Source organism: Euleptes europaea, chromosome 4 (assembly GCF_029931775.1).
Source record: "Euleptes europaea isolate rEulEur1 chromosome 4, rEulEur1.hap1, whole genome shotgun sequence".
NCBI lineage: Eukaryota > Metazoa > Chordata > Lepidosauria > Squamata > Sphaerodactylidae > Euleptes > Euleptes europaea.
This window is the reverse complement of record NC_079315.1, coordinates 12,846,686-12,872,129: the sequence shown is the minus strand read 5'-3', so window position 1 is coordinate 12,872,129 and position 25,444 is coordinate 12,846,686. Positions and strand designations below refer to the sequence as shown.

Genomic DNA, 25,444 nt, shown 5'->3' with positions numbered 1-25,444 from the left:
GGACTGAGAGAGTTCAGAGAGAACTGTGACTAGCCCAAAGTCACCCATCTGGCTTCATGTGTAGGAGTGGGGAAACAAACCCAGTTCACCAGATTAGCCTCCGCTGCTCATGTGGAGGAGTGGGGGAATCAAACCCGGCTCTCCAGATCAGACTCCACTGCTCCAAACCACCGCTCTTAACCACTACACCACGCTGGCTCTCTTAAAGGTTAGAGAACCTCTCGTGTCCCAACCATCTCACTTTTAATAGTGGCTCTTCGTTGCATTTAAATGTCTTCGAATTTGGGATAAAGCAGGGTATTTATTTGTTTGTGACATTTATACCCCACCTTTCTCCTCAATGGGGACCTAAAGCGGCTTACTTTGTCCTCCTTTCTTCCGTTGTATCTTCACAACAACCCTGCGAGGTAGGCTAGGCTGACTACGACCAGCCCAAGGTGACCAACTAAGCTTCCGCAGCAGGGATTCGAACCCTGGGTCTCCCCAAACCTTAGTCTGATGCTCTAGCCACTACACCCCAAAACACAGATAACTTGAGACTACAAGGTCACCTACCTAGCAGGCTCTTGGCGCTGGCATAATCCACCCCCCAGCTCACCAAGGCCATGACAAGGCCCAAGAGAGCCAAGAATATCCAGTCTTCTCCCAGCTTCTTGGTAATGTACTTCTGGATGCTTTTAGCACAGGCTGTGGAAGAGAAAGATGAGGCAACAGCTTGAGCTGGAATCAACTTGTCTGGAGCTGATCCAGACCAAGTGAAATACTTTTAAAGTCCTGCCCATTTCCCTGAGAAAGTTCAGTCTTTGATACTGAAAGAGTAGGACGGAAACGAGTAGGATGTTGAGCTTCAGCGGACAAGATGCCGAGAGTTTTTTTCAGACCACCGCAAAAGTGGTCTGATAAAACAAGGGGGAAACCTGAACAAAAAGCAGAAGAGGAATGACACGCAAATGATACTGTGTGTAAGGTGTGTAAAGGGGCGGAGGGGGGTTGTTGACCTCCACCATCCTGTGGTCACCAGACTCATGGGGTTCCAATGGGACAGATACCCTGTGTTAGGGAGGGGATACATAGGTGTAGGTAAGAAGCCAAGCTGGAGCAAAGATCTGATGCGGAAAAGCCCAAGGAGTGGGAGAGTTAAACCCCCTTCTCTACTGTCACAGCTCTGATGCACATTGGACCCTTACAGCTGCTTGCTGGGGTCAAAAAACATGTTTTATGTTTAAAAAGCACCTTGCCCTGTTTTCCTGATTGAAACGAACCCTCTGGCTCTTTTTGCCCCAAGAAGGAAAAAGACAGGCTCAACAAAGAAGCCTGTCTTTTTTCCCATTACTGGAACTAAAAGCAACTTGTTGTAAGTTAAAAAGCACCTTGCCCTGTTTTCCTGATTGAAATGGAATCCCTCTGGCTTTTTTAGCCCCCAAAAGTAAAAAAGACAGCCTCAACAAAGGAGCCTGTCTTTTTTCCCCTTGCTGGAACTACAAGCAGTTTGAGGAGGGCCAGCTTTGATCCATCCCTCACTGGACAGGAGAGCTTATCAGAAGAGCACACTTTACGGTAGCTTACCATGGCACTTGGAGTATCGCTCCTCTTTGATTTCAGCTTGACTGCTCTGCTTTACCGGGCTCTGGCCATTGCCTTGGGGCTTTTTCTTGCTCAGGAGTTGGTCTGCTTCCTTCTCAGAAAGGCTGGGGAGCTGGTCTGTGTACTGGCCATAGAGCTGGGAACAGACAAAGCAGAGCCATGGGTTTGCCATTTGTCGAGCTACTTATGAGACGACAGGGATCAGAAGGATAGAGATACAGAGTGCACTAGCTGCTTAGAATAATAGAATCATACAGTTGGAAGGGACCATCAGGGTCATCTAGTCCAACCCCTTGCACAATGCAGGAAATTCACAACTACCTCCCCCCCCACACCCCCAGTGACCCCTACTTCATGCCCAGAAGATGGCCAAGATGCCCTCCCTCTCGTTATCTGCCTAAGGTCATAGAATCAGCATTGCTGACAGATGGCCATCTAGCCTCTGCTTAAAAACCTCCAGGGAAGGAGAGCTCACCACCTCCCGAGGAAGCCTGTTCCTCAGAGGAACCTCTCTAACTGTTAGAAAATTCTTCCTAATGTCTAGACGGAAACTCTTTTGATTTAATTTCAACCCGTTGGTTCTGGTCCGACCTTCTGGGGCAACAAAAAACAACTCGGCACCATCTGCTATATGACAGCCCTTCAAGTACTTGAAGATGGTTGTCATATCACCTCTCAGTATTCTCTGCAGGCTAAACATACCCAGCTCCTTCAACCTTTCCTCATAGGACTTGGTCTCCAGACCCCTCACCTGGACACAATCCAGCTTGTCTACATCCTTCTTATGTAGACAACTTTGGGCATCTGTAGTTCCCATCTGCATTATCATGTCCAGCTGGGACACAAGTCCCACACAAGAAATGTACTCACAGAATGCTGGTAAGATAAATGTTTGCCTCAGTCCCCATGGGATGTAGAGGCTGTTCACACATTCACTTGATTACACTGCAGGCAAAGGAAGGGATAATTTGACAGCTGAAAAGTTGACACAAAAATCATGCATCACATTCTGTCCATAAAATGCAATGCAGTCCTATCCATAAGTCTCAATTTGTCTCGGGGCTGTGCAGGGAAAGGTGTTTAACCCTTTGTCCTCCTCTTGGTTTTGCTTCTTGAAAGCAGGCTCTGTGCTTTGACGTCAGCATGTCAAGGGGAATGTGTGTGCATTTTTAAAGGACAAAGATGGTTTCTCCTGGTAATAACAAAGCAGGGAGGGAGATTTTGAATAGTCAAACTGAGTGGAGGTTGAAGTGTTAACCCCCTCCCCATTCCTTGGCCCCAAGGTAAATTGAGGCTGTATAAATCTGCAGTTTGCATTTTATAGATATAATGTGTGATCTTCCTCTTTTTTGTTTCAGCCTTCAGTTCACTGAAAAGCATTGTGTGTGATTAAAAGTTTGGTGCAGAGCTCATTCATACATACCAACCATTTCATTATTTCTTGCAGTAGTAATCAATTGAAGAACTTCCCTATGTGACCCAGCTCTTACACTGGAGAGGCACAGGGCCAAACAATATACCGTATTACAAAGTAGATGTGTGTATAAAAGTTTCTTCCATAGGGCTGCCAAACTCCAGATAAAGCCTGGAGGTCCCTCAGAATTACAACCAATCTCACATGAACACATGAAGCTGCCTTACACATAATCAGACTCTTGGTCCAACAAAGTCAGTATTGTCAACTCAGACCGGCAGCGGCTCTCCTGGGTCTCATGCGGAGGTCTTTCACATCACCTACCTGCCTAGTCCCTTTAACTGGAGATGCCGGGGATTGAACCTGGGACCTTCTGCATGCCAAGCAGATGCTCTACCACTGAGCCACAGCCCCTCCCCTTCAAATGACAGAGATCAGTCCCTCTAGAGAAAATGGCTATTTTGGAGGGTGGACTCTTTGGCCTTATACCTCACTAAGGACCCTCCCCTCCCCAAACCCATAAGAACATAAGAAAGGCCATGCTGGATCAGACCAAGGCCCATCAAGTCCAGCAGACTTTTCACACAATGGCCAACCAGGTGCCTCCAGGAAGCCCACAAACAAGGCGACTGCAGCAGCACCATCCTGCCTGTGTTCCTCAGCACCTAATATAATAGGCATGCTCCTCTGATCCTGGAGAGAACCCCACACTCTTCCCGGCTCCACCACATCTCCAGGAGTTTCCCAACCCAGAGCTGGCAGCCCAATTCCAATGACAAGAGTTTTTGTAATTTGAGCTTTGGGTTTTAACAAAGCCGAACTAGACTGACACAAAAAAACTAAGTTCACAAGATTCAGAGGAAAACGATAACATAATAAAAATAATTTATCTTCAGAATGCCAGTGATGAACAATAAACTAAACATACTGACAGGCCTGGGATACAGAACTGCAATTTCAAAGAAAACAACCAACTATTCTTGCTGTAGCTCGTCAGATTGAAAAATGGAGCAATTTCACCCGGCCAGCAGTGGTTTGTCGTACTTCTGCAAAAGGGAGAGCTCAAGAAGTTATCATTCCAGCTGCTGATGTGGAAAACACCCATTTATCAGCATGCCGGTTGCTAAGCATACCGTGCAGTCCTAAGTATGTTTACTCAGATGTAAGTTGCCTTGATTCTTTAGCAACTGTGCTTAGGATTGCCACCATAACCATTTACAATTTACTAGGATTTTTTTTTTTGCTCTACATGCTAATAAATAATGTACCTGCTGAGAGGAAGAAGAGAGAAATGTCCTTTTAAGCAAATTTTTTTTAAAAAAATCCTGCATTAGTCCCACATCAGCAAACCGAAGAGTTGTCAGACAGAACTACTTGAGGATTGCTAGGGTGCTTCATCCTCTGTCTTAGGATCTCCCGGGGAAGGAGAAAAATCTCTGGTTAAGGATTAGGGTTGCCGGGTCCCTCTTCGCCACTGGTGGGTTTTTGGGGTGGAGTTTGAGGAGGGCGGGGTTTGGGGAGGGGAGGGACTTCAATGCCATAGAGTCCAGTTGCCAAAGCAGCCATTTTCTCCAGGGAAACTGATCTCTATCGGCTGGAGATCAGTTGTAATAGCGGGAGATCTCCAGCTAGGGCCTGGAGGTTGACAACCCTAATAAAGGTACGTTGTCAAAAGACTTAGCAGCCTAAATAGCCCAGCCCTGATCTCACCAGCGTTTAGAAGCTAAGCAGGATCAGCCATGATTACCACATGGATGGGAAACCACCAAAGAAGTACAGAGTTGCTACTTGGATAGGGTTGCTGGCTCTGGGTTGGAGGGCGGGGTTTGGAGACGGCAGGGACTTCAATGCCATAGAGTCCAATTGCCAAAGCAGCCATTTTCTCCAGGGGAACTGATCTTGATCTCACTGAAGATTAGTTGTAATAGCAGGAGATCCCCAGCCACTACCTGGAGGCTGGCAACCCTGTACATAAAGGAAGGAACTGGCAGGCCGCCTTTGCTCATCTCTTGCATCGATATCCCCAAGATGGGTTGCCATCATTCCGTTGCAACTCGATGACACAACTTACCTTTTATCAAAAGACATGGCTGGGAGACACCTGCTATTTGCTTTGCTACCCCTTTCCATGTCCACCAGGCTTCTGACATCTTCTGCCACCACAAGCACTGGAAGGCTGTAGGGCTGCCAACCTCTAGGTGATGGCTGGAGAGCTCTCACTATTACAACCGATCCCCAGGCGAGAAAATGGCCCCTGGAGAAAATGGCCGCTTTGGCAATTGGACTCGATGGCATTAGAGTCCCCCCCCTCTCCAAACCCTGCCCTCCTCAGGCTCCGCCCCCAAAGTCTCCAGGTATTTCCCAACCCGAAGCTGGCAACCCTAGAAGGCTGTGTTCTTCTCATGCCATCCGTCTCCACCCTGATTCAGCGGGCACCATTTAGCTCCCTGGCTCTGCCCTCTGCGTCTCAGGAGACCTGGCGGTAGTGGCAAAATCAGTAGGTGGCATCTGAAATCCTTCCCATTTCCATTCTGCTAAAAGTGCTGAAATGCGTTCTCAAGGCTATTAACTGGGGAAAACGGTTGACTGAGCTGCAGAAAATCTAAGCGGTTTGTCCAGCCAGATGTTGAGCTGGGGGCAAGCCTGTCAAAGGGTAAGAGGGCACCCGAATCAACCATTTCCAGCGGCTGCCCTAACCGGCATTCTCAGCAGGAGCATCAGAAGCCCCAGGCAACCTCTGAAGCAAAAGCATTGCAATGTGAACTCAGGAGTGAAGACGTATGATTCCGGCATGGTGCGCTCATGTCAACTTGAGCATGACCCAGTTTCTAGGATGTTTTCATCGCTTGCCTGAAGCCAAGGCACAGATTGCATTCAGGCACGGGATTCCTGAGCGTGGTGGGTAGTCCTTGAATGGTGTTTGGTGTGGCTGTATGGTTAAACCTGACTTGGGCATAGTTCTGAAAATAACATATCCCACTTTCTAACATTTCATTGATAAAAATAGAGACAGTCTTGTGTAATTTTGGCACACTTATTTTCACATCAAGGGTTACCATTAGAGCAGTGGTTCCCAAAGTGAGCAGTACCACCCGCTGGGGGCGGTGGGATTACCTAGGGGGGGCACTAAGAGGCAAGAGGGCAGCAGGGGGGCACTAGAGGTGGGCCCTTTCAACAGTGTTGTTCACTAATTTACAGTAGATCAAGCTCTGGCACCATGCTGGCAAATTTGGTGGAAACTATCAGAATTTTTTTCCAGACTTTGAAGAGCTGGTACCACTGGACCACGTTCATCAGTTTTGTTGAATAAATTTCAGCCAAAAAGTTTTAATTTGATTTTGAATAGATGTGCAATTAATTGTTACTATTTTGGCATTTTATTGTTATTATCTTCTTTAGCGAGTCATACAAACCCCTATTTTGATTAATGCTTTTTATATGATAGGGAAGGGGGCGCTGGGGTTGAGTTTATGGAACCAAGGGGGCGGTGGCCCGAAAAGTTTGGGAACCACTGCATTAGAGTATGCTTGCCAACCTCTGGGGAGGGGGTCTGGAGATCTCCCAGAATTACTTTCCAGACTACAGAGATCAGTTTCCCTGGAGAAAACGGCTGCTTTGGAGGGAGGACTCAATAGTATTATCATTCCCTGAGGGTCCCACCCCTCTCCAAACCCCCACCCTCTCCAGCCTCCACCACAAAAATACCCAGGAATTTCTCAACCAAGATCTGGCAACCCTACGAGCCATCCCATTGCTGGAGTAGGGTTGTCAGGTGCCCCCTCTCCATTGGCAGGTTTTTTTGGGGGGGGGCTGGTGTGATTGCATGTGTAGCCATGCACGATGCAATTACATCACTTCCAGGTTTACCCCCGGAAGCACTGCACCGCCGTGGCCGTTTTAGCACTCAAACCCCCAAAAAACTGGCGTTTAGGGCGTGGGAGTGCTAAAACGGTTGCGGTGCTTCCAGGGGTAAACCCAGAAGTGATGTGATCGCGTCACGTGCAGTCATGCGCAAGCGATCCCTGCTCCGGAGCAGCCCGGTGGATTGGCGGGCAATTGCCTGCCAAAACCACCCACCTGGCAACCCTATTGCTGGAGGTGGTTTTTCCTCTGCTGGATGTTGTGTTAATTTACTCTGGTGTAAGCCTGCCTTGTGTTGGCTTCTGAAGAGGGCTGTTTACTTTTTGAAATGGAAGCATGTTGATTCTCATGCATTATTTACACCTACTTACAAAAGAACAGCTGCAGCTGAAACATATTCTGTGTATGCAGTTACTGAGGGACTGAAGGGAAGCGGTCCAGCGGCATTTTGTGCACATCAATACATCCGCACACATCTTTCAAAGATTTCATTTTTTGAGACCCAAGCATAGGGGCTGAAACTGGAAGAATTCTGATTAAGGTTCTCATCAATGCCTTTGATGAGTACCAAGAGATTGGGGGTGTGTGCCTGGGGAGGGTGATGTCACTTCCTGGTGACATTCTAGGCTGCCTCCCCAGCCTAGTATGTAAAGGTAGAGGTCCCCTGTGCAAGCACCGGGTCATTACTGACTCATGGGGTGATGTCACATCTCGACGTTTACTAGGCAGACTTTGTTTACGGGGTGGTTTGCCAGTGCCTTCCCCAGTCATCTTCCCTTTACCCCCAGCAAGCTGGGGACTCATTTTACCGACCTCCGAAGGATGGAAGGCTGAGTCAACCTTGAGCCGGCTACCTGAAACCGACTTCCATCGGGATCGAACTCAGGTCGTGAGCAGAGGTTGGACTGCAGTACTGCAGCTTACCACTCTGTGCCATGGGTCTTTACTATAGGGAAAATTCCTACAGTGATACTATGTGGAGACCACTTTTTCTCCCATTCCTCAATTCTTGGTAGTGGGAAATTCCTGGGGCTCAGGGCAGATAACTCCCCACTCCATGCAAGTAAATAGGAGTCCCTCCTCTGATGCAAATGCATACGTATCAAAGAATCTTTTAAAAATCACACCACCTCCCCTAAAGGCAAAACAAGACAAAAGAAGAACCATGTTCTCCAAGAGACTGGTTTCCCCAAAACATGGACCGCTTTTGGTAAATAAACGCCGTGGAGCACATATCTCAGTAGAATACTAAGCCACATCCAGGTGTGCTCTGCTTTCAACACTTAACTCAAGAAGTATGTATGAAGCAAACAAAAGATGCTTTGAAAAGAACGGTCCTGTGTTTTGCAAACCCACAGCAGAGTTCATTTCGCTGCATCTTGGCTTCCTTACTGCGGTGCTGTTTGGGGGATCATCTGCATGATGTTACTATCTATGGCCGTTAACGCATGGCCGTTTTGTCTTGCGATTCTCCCTCTCACGTCTCCCGCTTTCCTACCCCGCGATCCAAAAATCAAATGCACGGTGAACTTCGTCCTGTATCAATCCCGCAATGATCAAGGAGGAACGTTCCCATGCAGCGCCGCGGGATAGTAGGGGAGTGGTCATCACTCTCGTCAGTGCTTTGTGATTGGCTGATGCCGGTTAAGGGCTGACCTAACAATGAGGGTTTTAAAAAAAAAATTTTACAGTATGCCATTGTTTCAACATTAAACCCTTTTTTTAAAAAGCAAGCAAGGTTTTAGACTCCCCGCCCTCCTTTGCAAAATAAAAACAGCCTGGTGCCGTGACTTTCATGGTGCAGCGAGGCGAACGAGAGGGCGGGTGGCTGCCTCTTCGTTCTTGGCAGGGAGGGGGGGGAGGCCTTCTCAAGTTCCTGCACCATGCGCCTCTTCTCTGCACCCCAGCCTGTGCTGCAGCAGAGGGTTGTGTGTGAGAGAGTGTACAGGGGAATAGTGGCAGAGCTCCCAGCCACAACACTCCACTTCCGTGTTTCTTGTTGCTGCTGTGTCTTATCGAAACCTGAAGCACCACCCGCCCGCCATTCCAATACGTTGGTATACCGACATACCGGCCAAAAGCATCATTTTTAACAAAAATGGGAACAAAGGAGCACTCCGGAAATGTAAAGCCATTCCGTGCGATGGCGGGCATTTTCCAGAGTTCCACTGAGAGGAAAGTGGGAGGAGGGGGAAAGTGGAATGGGGGAGAGTCGGAAGGAAGGGGAGTCGACCCCAGCGCTAGGGCTGTCCAAAAAAAAAAATTCGGTACAGTTCGGATTCGGCCGAATTTGACCCTTGTGGGTTCGGTACGTGCCGAAGTCTGAACTCCCGCGCTTTGGATCCCCGGTAATTCGGGGGGATCCGGAGTTCGGGGGAAAATTCGGCCCCCGCGCGCCTTCAGAGGGATTCCCTGAAGGCGCGCGGGGGCCCTTTAAACTGATCTGAGCCTCCCAGCTGGGAGGCGCAGGTCAGTTTAAAGGGCAGCCCGCTCCTTTCAGCGGGCTCCGCTGGAGAGGCGCGGGCTGCCCTTTAAACTGACTTGTGCCTCCCGGCCGGGAGGCTCAGGTCAAAGGGCCCCCGCGCGCCTTCAGGGAATCCCTCTGAAGGCGCGCGGGGGCCGAATTTTCCCCCGAACTCCGGATCCCCCCGAATTACCGGGGATCCGAAGCGGGGGAGTTCAGACTTCGGCACATACCGAACCCACAAGGGTCAAATTCGGCCGAATCTGAACTGTACCGAATTTTTTTTTTTGGGACAGCCCTAGCGCTGGGGTCGACTCCCCTTCCTTCCTCCCGGCCGGGAGGCGCAGATCAGTTTAAAGGGCAGCCCGCACCTTTCAGCGGGCTCCCCTGAAGGGAGGGCCGAATTTGCCGGATTTATTTGCGAACTCCCGAACTCGCTGAATTCGCCCCCCCCGGTTGCCCGCCAGTTTTGAGTTCGGATCCGTCCGAACAGAAAATCACCGAATCAGGGGAAATTCGGTTGATTTTCAGTTCGGACCGAACCGAATAGACATCCCTACCCAGCGCTGAAACGCACCAGCAAGCACTCGCGACTGCTGCGATGCTTCCTTTTAAATCAGAACAAAGCTGGGATTGTAAAACCCTGGGGAAGTTTTGGAAGGGAGGTGGGTTGATCCCACAGGCGGGAGACGACCACGCGCTTTGACGGCGGAGATTCGCTACACTAGCAGGAGAATTGCAAGACAAAAGGGCCATGTGCTAATGACCTATATGTTCCGTTTCTGTGCCTCCCCCCACACTTTGCTGCAGTCTTTCCCAAACCTGGATTGGAGTGGTCTTCTTGGAAAGATTGCAGTCAAAGTGGCCTTGGGTGCCATATGGATAGAAAGGTGTACGTGTTTACAGCTCCTGCCCACATCAGGGCCATTTTCCTTGCCTCTGCCCCCCATGGCTGATATTCCTCCACTATTAGAGGGCTTTAGAAAACCCCCAGCATCTCACTATAGATCAATAACTTTATAATAATCTCTTGAGCAATGTACTAATTCTCAGCTTTAAAAAAAAAGAAACTCCAAAATGTTAACCAATATTCTAGAATCGAAGGTAGTCAGAGGATATGAGTAGAGTCATGTAGGCCTACTGGAATTGGATCTGTGTATCTTTTCCCCATTGTTCCAAATAAAGTTTTGTTGGCATTCATGATGCCTCTTACATGAACGGTGACTATAACACTCTTTGGCATTGGTACGCTCTAGTTCTGGGGATTTTCTCCCACTCTGTGCAGGCTTCTAAATGCCAAGAGATGTGACTCTTAAGGTGCTTTCACACATGCCGAATAATGCACTTTCAATCCACTTTGCGTGGATTTTACTGTGAAACGGCAGATACCTCTTTCGCACAGCCTGAATAATGCATTTTCTATCCACTTTCAACGCATTTAATGATAGTTTGCAAGTGGATACTGCCATTTCACACGGTAAAATCCAGCTGCAAAGTGCATTGATAGTGGATTGAAGGTGCATTATTCAGGGCGTGTGAAAGTGCCCAAAATCCACTTGCAAATGATCATTAAAGTGCATTGGAAGAGCATTGAAAATGGATTGAAAGCGCATTATTCGGCATGTGTGAAAGTGCCCTTAGAAACAGAACATGTGCTCAGGCTTGAGAGGGGGAAATGTACAGGTGTGCTGTAACAGTGCAGCTATATGCAACGAGTTATCATCCCACACCACTGCACAGTGCCAAACTTGCCTTTCAAAAAGCCCCGTTGTCTGGCACAGAAAACCAAATTGTGACCCAGTAGCTCTGTGCTCATTCTTTCTTTCTGTTCCATATGTCCCCCTTCCCTCAGAAAGTGGTGGTGGTGTGGGTGTGGAAGAGGGGGTTGTTTAAGAACCGACGGTTCTTTGTCACATGCCCTTCAATAACCCGGCTCTGGTCTGCTGGCTCACTCGGAGCTCATGTTCCTCCCACTGATGCATGTCCGGAGATCTTGGCAATTCGCACCTCGCGGAATGCCTCCTCCCTCCCACATCTTCTGCACACACGTGCTCCTTTAAGATACACCAAGTGCCAAGAAGAGGATGGGCAGTGCTTGGATCAGCAGAACCAGACACGGGGGGCGAGGGGAACTGTGAAGCATCGCTGGTTGTCTCCAGCCAAATAAAACTCAGTTCTTCTGCCCTGTGTCACCCATGACTAGGGTTGCCAACCTCCAGGTACTAGCTGGAGATCTCCTGCTATTATAACTGATCTCCAGCCGATAGAGATCAGTTCACCTGGAGAAAATGGCATAGAGTCCAATTGCCAAAGCGGCCCCAAAACCTCCTGCGGGTGGCAAAGAGGGACCTGGCAACCTTACTAAAGAGTCCCCCTCCCCCAAATATGCAGAAATTGACTTTGTTAGCAGGTGGCCTTCTACTGAAGTCTAGGATCAATTTTCCTCCAGGCCAGATTGGCCAGGTATCCTGGAGGGGTTTTGTTGGCATCTTCTGGGTAGGGTTGCCAGATCCCTCTTCACCACCGGTGGGAGGTTTTTGGAGAGGAGCCTAAGGAAGGTGGGATTTGGGGAGGGACTTCAATGCCATAGAATCCAATTGCCAAAGCGGCCATTTTCTCCAGGGGAACTGATCTCTATCGGCTGGAGATCAGTTGTAATAGCGGGAGATCTCCAGCTAGTACCTGGAGGTTATACAATTCAAAAGCTCAAGCCACCTTAAGCCCGATGGACAAAGCATCAGCGAAATAGGAAAATACCGGAATCCTATTTCGGGCTTAAAATATTCTAAGGAAATTCTCCTCAAAGTAAAGGGCAATTTAGCCCCAATTTTTGTTACAATTTACTTTAAAATCAAGTTTTGGCTCAAAATTCTTCGGCTACATACAGCCAATATTGATCTGCAACTACCTTTGCCTGCGGTACCTGTTTCATCTGCGGCTTGGCATGCCGCTAGTGCCGCCCCAGTGAACGGATCTCCAGCCTTCACCTGGACCTTGGCAACCGGGAGACCTCACCTGGCGAAATTTATTTTCACCACGGGACTTTGTTTGCTTCTGTTTCACTGTATAAGGTTTGATTTTTATGACTGAATTATAAAAAGTCTTATTGATGTTTCCAGTAGCCATCAGTGCTTGTTATTTTCCTTCAGTACCTGGAGGTTGGCAACCCTACTTCTGGGGTAGTGGGTCACAGGGGTGTGCGGGGGGAGGTAGTTGTGAATTTCCTGCCTTGTGCAGGGGGTTGGACTAGGTGACCCCGGCGGTCCCTTCCAACTCCATGATTCTATGCTTCTACTGCCTTTGCAATCATGAACTTTGCTATCAGAGGAAGCAATCTGGAGGCCTGTGAGAAAACACAGGAGAAAAACCACATAATTTGGAAACCCACTCCCTATCTACCCGTTGAAAACTGCATGCAGTCCGAGAGTCTTGAATTAATCAAGCTCCCCATCTTTTGTTTGCTTCGCTGCTCTGAACAGTCCGGTCTCCTGTTTCTTGCCCAGTCCTCATCAGGTTGTTTGGGACTTTATTGTTACTTTTATGTGCAAAGCCATATTGTGGCGGTTCTGGGAGGAAGTTGAATAGGATGAAGCTCCGAGTCAACTGCATCCTTAGGCTCAAGGCTTTATTATGTTTAGCCTTATTAGCCGCTCTGAGCCCGGCTTTGGCCAGGAAATCTTAAAAAATGGTCACTTTGGAGCCGGGTAGAAATCTAATAAAATAAATAAATGTACTTACGTAGGGTTGTCAGCTCTGGGTTGGGGAATACCTGGAGATTTTGGGGGCAGAGCCTGAAGAAGGCGGGGTTTGGGAGGGGAGGGACTTCAATGCCATAGAGTCCAATTGCTAAAGCGGCCCTTTTCTCCAGGGGAACTGATCTCTGTTGGCTGGAGATCCGTTGTAATAGCAGGAGATCTCCAGCTAGTACCTGGAGGTTGGCAACTCTATACTTATGAGGTAGATTTAGTCCCCTGTTCACTAAATATTCGACCGGCCAGACAAAATATGGGGGAAGGTAAAACAACACGTTTTATTTGACAGGGGGAGAAAACAATATTCAGCAGAGTAAGTGTGATGCATGGAAGGTTTCAGCTTCAACGGGTAAAAAGACTGTGACCCAGCAGTTACAACCTTTTCCGCAAGGGATTAAGTGCTAACTGGGCCAATCTATAGTAAAACACTGAGGTGAGATTCTTTTCTCCCTTCCCTAGAATATTTGCTTCAGGTGAGAAGGTTTACTGAACCTGGTTACCCAAACCTCAAAGGTTTCCCCTTTCACCTCAGTCTCTGGTTCTCAGAAATTGCCAAGGTAGATTTCATGTTATCGGATTGTACAAGGGTGCTTTTTTTTAACACTAGCAAATAAGCTTTCTTCCCTACGCCTGCCTAAATCCTACATAAAAGTCAAATAAAATTCCTGGCTAAACGTACACGTCTCCAGAGCCACACATCCCTGACCGAGGAGAGAGGTTTTCCCTCCTCCTTTGATTAACTAGCCCTCAGACTAACTAGTAACCTCTGCTTTTTCTGCAGGAGTCCCTCTTTTGCTGCCTTCACAACAGACACGAGCATCCACTTTAGAAGAAGAAGAAGAAGAGTTGGTTTTTATGTGTCGACTTCCTCTACCACTTAAGGGAGCCTCAAACCGGATTACAATCCCCTTCCCTTCCCCACAACAGGCACCCTGTGAGGTAGGTGGGGCCGAGAGAGCTGTGACTAGCCCAAGGTCACCCAGCTGGCTTCGTGTGGAGGAGCGGGGAAACAAATCCAGTTCACCAGATGAGCCTCCGCCGCTCACGTGGAGGAGCGGGGAACCAAACCCGGTTCTCCAGACCAGACTCCACCGCTCCAAACCACCGCTCTTAACCACGGCACCACGCTGGCTCTCTTTACTAATCGATATAATACTGATGGGGATGATGAGGTGCAGAAAGAGGATTTCTGTTGGGAACATGAGTGGGAACGGGTACCAACTTGCTACACCGCCCCCTTCAGTAAGTGTGTATAGGGGCAGAGCTCTAGAGCAGGGGTGTCGAACTCATTTGTTACGAGAGCCGGATATGACATAAAGGTCACCTGGTCGGGCCGAGCCATGCCTCGCCAGCCCAGATCGAGAGAGGGGTGTGTGTGTGTCTGCCTTGGCTGGCTCGTGGGCCGGATAACAGCTCTTAAGGGGCCAAATCCGGCCCGCGGGCCGTATGTTTGACACCCCTGCTCTAGAGGGACAAGAAAGCAGAAATGAATAGAAGGGGTTGATATTCAGCAGTGTTGTGATCAAGGTGTGGGGCCAGGATCTTGGCGATTCAGATTCCTAGACTGCAATGAAGTCCTCTGGGTGCTCTCCCACTCTCAGCCTAACCTACCTCACACGGTTGTTGTAAGGATAAAATGGAGGAACGCCGAAGGCCACGGAGCCGTGCTCCTTGAAGGAAGGCTGGGATAAAAATGTATTAAACAAAATTGTTCTGGAGAGGTTTGGATTGGGGAACTGGAAATATGACTGGCAGAGAAAGAAAGCATATGTTAGCAGAGAGGCGTTTTATGCCTTCTCCTTGACATCACCTTTACTACTTCATTGAGAAGTAAGCCTTAAAGATGGAGTCCTCCGTGTTAAATACCATCGCCTCCCTATATTGACTTGAGGCTCAAATATGCTTTCCTCTCTCAAACTGTCTCAAACTCAGCCGCTGCCACCACTTTGCACTACGGGGGGAATGATTCTAGCCTACCTCGCAGGACTGTTTTAAGCATCACTAAGATAATGAACGCTCAAAAGTGCTATATAAGTGCTAAAACATAATATTAGGGAAGGTATTATGCTTTCTGTCTAAGTGGGGAAGTGAGTTCTCCTAGGCATGAAGTAAGAGTATCAAAATGGTGGATGAAAGTTTCATATTGCTTCAGTTATGTTTCTTGTGGCCTGGGAGCCAGCGTGGTTTAGTAATTAGAGTGTGGGACCACGATCTGGTTCAAATCCCCTCTCTGGATAAATGAATGAAGGAAGATCATGTTTGCTGCCCTGATCTGGTTCAAATCCCCTCTCTGGATAAATGGATGAAGGAGGATCATGTTTGCTGCCCTGAGATTTTTGAAGAAACGGCAGGATAAAAATATGCTAAATTAATGTCTCTGGGTTGGGAAGATGGGAGTGAAGAGACAGCAAAGTTTAAAAAAACAACCAGATTACACGGTTAGTGATAGAGGACTTTAACACTTCTCTTGACTAATTTCTATTTTGGACCCTGTTTGTATATTTACATTTATTGTAGCCCACTCAGACCTTCCGGGAATCAGCAGGATGAAAATCTAAATACGTTAGACCAACAAGAGATGGCCAGCTTGAGCTGTCAATCAGGTAAAAAAATGTCTTTAGCTGCTGAACCATCACTATAAAATCTGTAATAAATTGACAGCTTGGGTAGTGTGCGTATGTCTGACAGTTATATGGAGTGCATTGGGTAGATATTTGAGAAAGACTAGCTGAGAATGGGGACAACTAAGGACATATCTGTCGCATGGAGTTAGAGCAGGTTAATGTGGATTTCCAGCTGCATCAGATCTATAGATTTATTAATATGGTCACTGACCAGCAAAAACAAACAACCAAACATCATCAACCAAAAGGGAGACTGCAGCCAGGAAATCAGATGGAGACTGGGAAGGGCAGCCATGAAAGAGCTAGAAAAGATTCTGAAATGTAAGGATGTGTCACTGGCCACCAAGATCAGGTTAATTCATGCCATCGTATTCCCTATTACTATGTATGGGTGTGAACGCTGGACAATGAAGAAAGCTGACAGGAAAAAAGTAGATTCCTTTGAAATGTGGTGTTGGAGGAAAGTGTTATGGATTCCGTGGACCGCCAAAAAAAAAAAATCAGTGGGTTTTTGCCCCAATATAGAGCTGTCAATTCGGTTCGGCCCGAACTGAAAATCAGCCGAATTTCCCCTGATTCGGTGGTTTTTAGTTCGGGAGGAACCGAACTCAAAACTGGCAGGCAACCGGGGGGGCCGAATTCAGCGAGTTCGGGAGTTCGCGAATAAATTCGGCAAATTCGGCCGTCAGTAAGCAGCATAACCGTCAGTAAGCAGCATTCTCCTCCCCCGGCCAATCGGTGGGCAAGCTGGGTCTTCTTCTGGCCAATCAGTCAGGATTGAGTACTGGAGGAATCAGCTGATGTGCGGCCCAGCCAGGGAGAGAGAGAGAGAGAGAGCGAAATCCTCGTGTGTGTGTGGGGGGGGTGCTTGTGCACATTCGCTCCTTTCTGTGGCTGCAGGGGGCGTATTTTTTGGGGTGCAAACACAAAACTTTCACTGGAGCTTCAGATGAAGCTTCTTAAAGTGCCCCCCAAGTTTGTAAACATTGGGTCAGGGGGTCCCGAGATATGGGCTCCCCCCTTTTTCTTTCCATGGCTGCAGGGGGCGCATTTTTGGGGGTACAGATCCCAAACTTTGAGCGGAGTTTCAGACCAGTGTTCTTAAGATACCCCCCAAGTTTTGTAAACATTGGGTCAGGGGGTCTCGAGATATGGGCTCTCCCCCTTTTCCCTCCCCCCTTTTTCCATTTATGTGGCTGCAGGGGGTGCTTTTTTGGGGATATAGCCCCCAAACTTTTAGCATAGCTTCAGTGAATTATTCTTAAGATACTACCCAAGTTTTGTAAAGATGGGTTCAGTGGGGGCAGAAATATCGCCTCCCCCTTTTCTCTTTCCATGGCTGCAGGGGGCGCATTTTTGGGGGTGCAAATCCCAAACTTTGAGCGGAGTTTCAGACCAGTGTTCTTAAGATACCCCCCAAGTTTTGTGAACATTGGGTCAGGGGGTCCCGAGATATGGGCTTTCCCCTTTCCCCTTTTCCCTATTGGGATGAATGGATCAGATCCTGTGCATCTTCTCCAGAGCAAAACGTTCCGTGCCTAATTGGAATCATCTTGGATTACAAGTCCTCTCTTCAGCCCCTCTTGATGGAACAGAAGACAGCCACAGTAAGACCCCTTTGGGGGCTTTAATCTATAATTTTTCTCCTGTGTATGTGTGTGTGTGTGGGGGAAAGCAGAGTCTGTGTGTGTGTGGGGAGGGAGCAGTTTCTGTGGGTGGGGGGGAAGCCAAAGGGGGCTTTCGTCGGTTCTGACTGGGGTGTGTGTTCCCCCTCGAGTCTCTCGCTCCCTGGTTTGAGGGGGGAGGTTTCAGTTGTGTGTTGCAAAGGTGTTGTTTAACAAGGTTGTGTTTGCAGTTGTTTTGCTAATTTCTCAGCTGTTGTCGGGGCTGGGAGCTTTGTGCGTGGGCGGCAAGCTCTGCTGAGAGATGCACATTAAGGGTAGGGGGGACCCCTTTCAGGGCCCATATCTCAGCCCCCCCTGACCCAATCTTTACAAAACTTGGGGAGTCTTTCAATAAACGTCCTTTGAAGCTCTGCCAAAAGTTTGGGACCTCTAACCCCAAAAATGCCCCCCCAGAGCCGCGGAAAGGCGCGATTGTGTTTTTAATGGCTTTATTCGGCCGAATTTTTTTCCGAACTTTGAATTCCCGCCGAATTGAACGGATCCGAAGTGGGGGAGTTCGGACTTCGGCACATACCGAACCCACAAGGGCCAAATTCGGCCGAATCCGAACTGTACCGATTTTTTTTTTTACAGCCCTACCCCAATATGCATCATTTTACACTTACATTGAATTTGCCATTTTAATGCCCATTCACATTCTGATCCAGCAGGCAGATAATCATACATGTGACACTCCATGCAGCACACTGGATAGCTCCCCGACCCCTGCTGGCTTTCTACCTTCATAACTGGTATTTAATTAATTAATTTATTATTATATTATTCTTTGGTGTCGTAACCCTGCCCTTTATTCTCTTGCACTCTTCCTGTACCAAATAAGAACTGAGTGCCGAATTTCCTTACCCTGCAGCTATCTGCTGCTAATTCACATAGATATTCAAGTTGCTCGGTACTCCAACTGGATGGAGAAAATTACTCTGCCAAGATAACAAGATTTTATACTCACCCCACAGATCCCCAGTCATGATCCACAGGCTTCGGCGAGCAGGAGCCTTGGAATTTAAATGCTCACAGCCCCCACCTCTCACACACAAGCTCCAATCACAACAACCCCCCTTAACAAGGTAACAATCAAGCTTTCAGGCAGCAATCAACCTTAATCACCCACTGGCACAACAATCACAACCCTCTCCCAGCAAACCTCAATTAAATTCTCAGTTTAGCTAGGCTTCCCAGCGTTTTAAGAAAGGCAAAGTTTAAACTCACCCCTGCCTGTAGTCCCCAGCTCAGCTCAGCTGAATCAAAATGCAAAATAAAGTATTTCTGTTACTCTTACCCTGTCAGGGTACGGCGTATTTTAATAGCTGCGGCACAGAATTTAGCAGTCAAGAGAGTGTAAACTGTGATTTTTCATCAGTTAGGGACAGATCTGACGGGATATATATGGGACGAGGTTTGTGTTCCAGAATGAAACCAGGGGGCTGGATCCAAGGTTGCAAGCAGAAATGGGTCTCCCGTAGGAGCAGCGTGCAAGAAAAGCGAAATAATTAAATCCCTGTTGCGACGTTCCTGCTTGTTTGAGCATTAAGAAGTATCGGACGGTAGCTCTAGCTGTTGTAGCATTTCCATTAGTACTCACGCAAGCGTTTGCAGAAGGACACCCTTTTTCTTTTCGCTTATGCTTCTCTGGAGACAACCCAGTACATTTCAGGCAAGCGCTCTCCTTTTACAAAAAACACCAGAGTTATATACACATGACTGTATGTCAGGCGTCCCCAATGTTTTTGAAGCTGTGGGCACCTTTGGAATTTTGTAGGGGGGGGGTGAGTGCCACCCCCAAATGGCTTCCACAGGAGACAGAGCCAAATCCCAAATTGGGATTCTTCATCTAACATTGTTTACTGGCATATGAATGTGGAGTTTCCTTTCTGCCTGACGCTTCGAGGTGCAACCTGGATTCCTTCTCACCTCTCATGTGTTGTTTGCTTCCACCACTCAATGCTTCTGAAGAGGGAAACAATATTTGGTGCTTCTAACGGAGGACATCAGGGGGTGATGGAGACAGAGGTGGCTCCACCACGAAGGCACCCTGCGGGCTCCCCGCTATCAAGTGGATCGTATCCCCAGTAAGTCGTGTCTACCACCCTTACCGGGTACTGCTAACCACACAGTATCCATGTTATCACAGGGCTTCTAGTGGCACCTCCAGTAGGGTTGCCAATGTCCAGGTACTAGCTGGAGATCTCCTGCTATTACAACTGATCTCCAGCCGATAGAGATCAGTTCACCTGGAGAAAATGGCTGCTTTGGCCATTGGACTCTAAGGCATTGAAGTCCCTCCCCTCTTCAACACCCTCCTCAGGCTCCACCCTGAAAACCTCTCACCAGTGGTGAAGAGGGGCCTGACAACCCTAACCTCCGGATGCTCTCTTATTAACACCCCCAAATCCTCCTATCCTTCTAATGGCAAAAGTTACAATTATCCCCAGCAAAGCATCACATGTAGGGTTGTTAGGTCGCAGCTGGGACCCCTAGGAGCATTTTGGGGGCAGGGACAGGCATACCAGCATCACACTGGTGTATGATGTCTCTTCCAGAGAAAAGTGGAAGTATGTCATGACATGGAGGTTCTCTAGGAATTGCAAAAATTCTATGGTTAAAGGAGCGAACTGGTAACAATAGAGATTCCCAGGAGGTCTCCTGTCATAGAGGAACACCTGAAAACCCCAAAGTCACATGGGACACCCCTGCTTCTTAGTTTAAGCAGCATGCCAACTGTATAAGTGTTAAGGTATCTGAAAGACGGAAGAGTATGAACACTATAAATACTGGGGTTTATTTTTCTCCTCACAAAGGAATATATCCAAGGTTGTTTCACCACCTTAAGAACCGTGCAAAAGTGTTCTAGAGAACCACAACCCAGCATGATGGCAGCTTTAAAAAATAATAATTGTCTTTGTGTTCTCAGCTGGGTCCAGCAGCAAAAGCTCATTTGGTGCATGAGAGTTTAGACAGGAAAGCACCTGAAAGAAACACACAAAGGAGAAACAAAACCCAACAGAATCTGAACTCCAATTTAAAATGAGGAGGAGGAGAAGAGTTGGCTTTTATATGCTGACTTTCTCTACCACTTAAGGGAGAATCAAACCGGCTTACAATGACCTTCCCCTCCCCACAACAGAGCTGAGAGAGGGGCTGAGAGAGTTCAGAAAGAACTGTGACTAGCCCAAGGTCAGCCAGCTGGCTTCATGTGGAGGAGTGGGGAAACCAACCCGGTTCACCAGATTAGCATCTGCTGCTCATGCGGAGGAGCGGGGAATCAAACCAGGTTCTCCAGATTACAGTCCCTCACTCCAAACCACCTCTCTTAACCACTACACCATGCTGGCTCCCCCCTTCCCAAATACAGCAAGAGATAACACAACAGGAACTGGCACTACTCTAATTATCAAATAAAAATCTCTCTAGACCCACTTGAAAAAGATGAGAAAGTAAGGGGGGGGGGGAATAGCAAGACCTACCCAGAAAGCTTCCTATGAGGCCATATACACATGTAAATGTTACTTGCAAAACAAGGAGACTGAATTTCTTCCCCTGCCTAAGTTAGTAGCTAGCAGAAATCCCCATGTATATAGGAGCCAAAAGGAACTAAGCCAGCACATGTGTTATCTTCATCAGCGGGGATAGCTCAAGTTCTTCTTTTAAATGGGAACGGTGCAGAGCTAGGGATCTCCAGGTCCATTGTGGCTCTTGAGCAGAAATGTATTGCATTAGAATTACTTTTGTTTGATATAGCACAAAAATATGCCAGGTTATTATTATCCAGAAAATGTTTTAGAAAGGGGCATCAGTTTTCTTCGGGGAAATATTGCTTTTGTGCTCTTCACTCTGTTTGTCTCTTTAGGCTTCTCAATGTCCCCTCCTCTCCCGTAAAGCTTCCGACATGGGTATTTAAGGACATATATTGGATGGAGCTATACATGGTGAAATCCTTCAAGGTGCTCTTTCAATGGGGCTAACTTAGGGTTGCCAACTTCCAGGTGGTAGCTGGAGAACTCCTGCTATTACAACTGATGTCCAGGTGACAGCGATCAGTTCACCTGGAGAAAAAACCTGCTTTGGAAGGTGGACTTTATGGCATTGTACCCCAGTGAAGTCCCTCCCCTCCCCAAACCCCGCCCTCCTCCACCCCCAAAATCTCCCCCCCAAAATCTCCAGCTATTTCCCAACCTGGAGCTGGCGACCCTAGGTTAACTGAATATTTTATTTTGCAAGTAAATCTACAGCAAGTATGCTTTCCACAAGGGAAGCGTTCCCTGTGAAAGCCCCATCCTTGGCAAAATTTGCAGACTTCTACTGTGTCAAACACTGTGACTACGTACCAGCTGATCTTTCAATTTTGCCTGTTTCTTAAATTCAACAATAGATGTGAGGAACAGATACACAACAGATACCCGTTCCCTCCTGATCCTAGGTCAGAAAATTCTCAAGTCTCATCTTGGTGACACTGCCCCTTTCCCTTACTCCTGGGGTGGGGGAGTACTACTCTTTAGGTAGTAACTGCTGCCACTAACAAATTTGAAAGAATATATGCTGCTTAATGGTTTTGTGCATCTAAAACTGTCTCTCTGTTGCTGTTTAAAGGCTTTGCATAGCATCTGTATCTTCCGCTTTGCTCTTACTAGCTAATTAGGGGACAGTCTATTTCACCTTTGAGCTATTTTACTGAAGGGATGGTGAGCTCAACCACTGTGTCCCCCTTTACTATTCATTGGGAAATGGGCCTGAATAAGCATGGAATATTTCAGTGGAACTTCACGAATTCAAAATATATGAAAGTCTTATAAAAGTTATAACCTGTCATAAACAAAAATTAAAAAAGTACACGTGGTCTGGAAAAATATCAGGTTGAGCAAGGATAAAAAGAAACAGTGTAAAAACACAATCCTCCTGACCTTAAATTCTGTACTTATGCTAACCGGTGTTTAATTAGGATAGCGAGTAATTATTGAAGCTGCAGCATTTAAAAGTCCTTTGTTACTTTCGTTCTCAGAGTATGGACTTCTTCCCACTGACACTCAACCCATGGAGTCCCTAGGTAAAGATTTAGTCCTGCATGGCTTATACCTCCCAAGGCAAAAGCTGAAAGATAACAGAGAGTTTCTTCTTCATGTCCTGAGTTTATAATCTTCCCTTTGAGAGTTCATCCTACTCTGTGGTCAGTTCTGATGTTCCTGCCTCAAGGGGAAGAAAATACGATCTAGACTTTTGCTGTCCCAAGTATTAGCTGTTAAACCTTTTGTTCTACTTTGGCCAGAGCCATTTGCATAACTAAAGGCCAGAGTGCTCCATGCTTGGGAGACAGATGACTCATCTCTTGTGGTTTTCTTTTTTCTCAGTCATTTTACCAGCCTTGAAGCTTCTGGAGCCTGTGCAGAGTATAACCTCCCTTAGTAAAATATCAAGTTGGCTTCTAGGGTGGAGGGCATTTCTCCACATCAGTTTTATACTCATTTGTCATATTTGAACATGCATATCCAGAAGTAAGTTCTGCTGAGTTCTGTGGGACTTCCTACCCGCTTTATAATTGCAATTCAATTATCCCTTCTTTAAGTTAATATATTTGCACATCTGCCAATGCATTTCTTACTTAAATTCTTACAGTCTATTATTTTGATTGGTTAACAGCAATTTAATCAAGGAATACTTTCCATTTTCCATAGAACTCAGAGGTTGATCTGTTATGCACTAAATACATTAATTTAGCCATGGTTGCATATTCTGCTACTTTGTTTGTCCATTCAATTACATCTAGGTAAACTGCCATTTTCTCCATGGCAACTGGTATCTATTGCCTGGAGATTAATTGCCTGGAGGTTGGCAACCCTAAGCGCAATCCTGTGCAGAGTTATTCCAGTCTAAGCTTTACTGGACTTCAGCTGGAATAACTCTGCATAGGAATACAGTGTTGAGTTCATTTTCTCTGCAAGGTTACATTTTCCCGTAATAAAATAGAATAATTTCTCGTAGGTATAATGGAAACAAACTGCTTGTATTTAGGTTTCAGGGGGTTAGCATTGATTTACCACCCCTCCCTCCTGCCAGTATACCCCTAGGTTCCCCACTGCCACATTTCTGCTCGAAGCCCAGAAGATCCCAAACAACCCTTTCCAGTAGGATTGCCAGGTCCCTCTTCCCTACCGGCGGGAGGTTTTGTGGGCAGAGCCTGAGGAGGGCGGGGTTTGGGGAGGGGAGGGGCTTCAACACCACAGAGTCCAATTGCCCAAGCTGCCATTTTCTCCAGGGGAACTGATCACTATCAGCTGGAGATCAGTTGTAATAGCAGGAGATCTCCAGCCACCACCTAAGAAGGCACACTCCTTTGCTACACAAATGAATTCTCAAGTATACGGAAGACTTGGAAGCTTGAAAAAATCATTATGAAATAGGAATTTACCGGAAGCCCATTATTATCCCATTGCTTTTGTATTACTAAACGCTTTTCGTTTATTGTACATTGTGATAACTGACCTGTTGGTCTTGCACCTATTTTTTTATCAACTGTGGTTGTTCACCTTATGGTTGTTTCAATACACTTTGTTAGCATTTTCCAATTTGGGCATTTATGTGCCTTAGTTTGGCTTTTTGTTCTTGTGCTACTTTGTTTGAATTCAACCACCCAGAGGTGGGCAACACCGGACTATCTCCTAAATGGTGCCTCATCTGTCCTAGAGAAGAAATGCCCTACCTTGTTCTCTGAAGAAAGTGTTGGGGATCTCTCATGACAGCCATAAGCTCATACACCCATATACTTTAACAGAAATCAATGGTAAGGGTAGGCAGTCTCTAGCTAGGGTTGCCAGGTCCCTCTTCACCCCTTGCAGGGGTTTTTTGGGGTGGATCCTGAAGAGGGTGGGGTTTGGGGAGGGGAGGGACTTCAATGCCATAGAGTCCAATTGCAAAACCGGCCATTTTCTCCAGGCGAACTGATCTCTATTGGCTGGAGAGGAGTTGTAATAGCGCTTTGCAACCTCCCTCCTGCAAAGGAAGGCTGGCTGCAGTCTTTTATGCCTCCCCCCCTCAACAGGAGCAACGCCAGGAAGGTCCTGAGAAATAGCAGGAGATCCTGGAGAGCAGCTGGAGGGGCTGACCAGAGGAGGAAGATTAATCAAGAGCTAGCTAAACGATGACTAAGAAGCAACACGAGAACTACAGCACAAACATCGGACGGGTATAAACACCGAGCGCGAAGGGAGGCAAAATATGGAGCCAAAGAAATGGAAATCAAGCTTGGGGGGGAGAAGAACCTTTTGCACTCTGCATAAAGCACCTATTCTCAACACTGCTAAGGAAAGGGACAAAGGAAACCGGGGGAAGCCTCAGCCTTTGGGTGAACGCCAATATAGCCTGAACATATTATGTCCTGTGGGACCACGGTGATCTCAGAAGGTTTTCCATTTACTATTCCTGTCTTGGATGCCACGCATAGCTGCTGGCGCACAAAGTTCAGCCTCCTTTCCATTTTCTCCACTTCTTCGGTGTCTTTTTCGATCCTGAATCTGACCGCTTCGCTCCTTACGACAGCAGTCCGCTGATTTCGAAGGGTGTAACTCTGGCGATTCTGCCAGAGCCCTTGAATCCTGGTTTCCACAATACAACCTTGCCTTTTGCAGCCGCTGCCCTGAACTTACCCCGGCCCAATCCCTCTGCCTTTCTTGCTTAAAGGTAAAGGTAGACCCCTGTGCAAGCACCGGGTCATTCCTGACCCATGGGGTGACGTCACATCCTGACGTTTACTAGGCAGGCTTTGTTTACGGAGTGGTTTGCCAGTGCCTTCCCCAGCCATCTTCCTCAACTGGGTACTCATTTTACCAACCTTGGAAGAATGGGAGCCTGAGTCAACCCTGAGCCGGCTACCTGAAACCGACTTCCGTCGGGATTGAACTCAGGTCGTGAGCAAAGCTTGGACTGCAGTATTGCAGCTGACCACTCTGTGCCACGGGGGTCCTATTTGGGAATAAGAATCCCACAAATCTGTGTGCAGAGTGGCACTTTCTCCACCTTCTTCCTCAGATGAGTCTCCCTGGGTTCAGGGGGCCTCCATCAATGTGTATGGGCAG

The 25,444-nt window shown here is 47.4% G+C and overlaps 1 protein-coding gene across 1 annotated transcript in view; it reads right to left on the bottom strand.

Moving 5' to 3' along the window:
* CLCN1 (chloride voltage-gated channel 1) overlaps positions 1-25,444 on the bottom strand; it is an 85,802-nt gene that overhangs the window by 55,326 nt on the left and 5,032 nt on the right. The window contains exons 2-3 of the mRNA XM_056848584.1: positions 1,567-1,720; positions 556-687 (exon numbers count right to left, since the gene is read on the bottom strand). Coding sequence (XP_056704562.1) covers positions 556-687; positions 1,567-1,720 — 286 coding nt within the window. The remainder of the gene's footprint in view (positions 1-555; positions 688-1,566; positions 1,721-25,444) is intronic.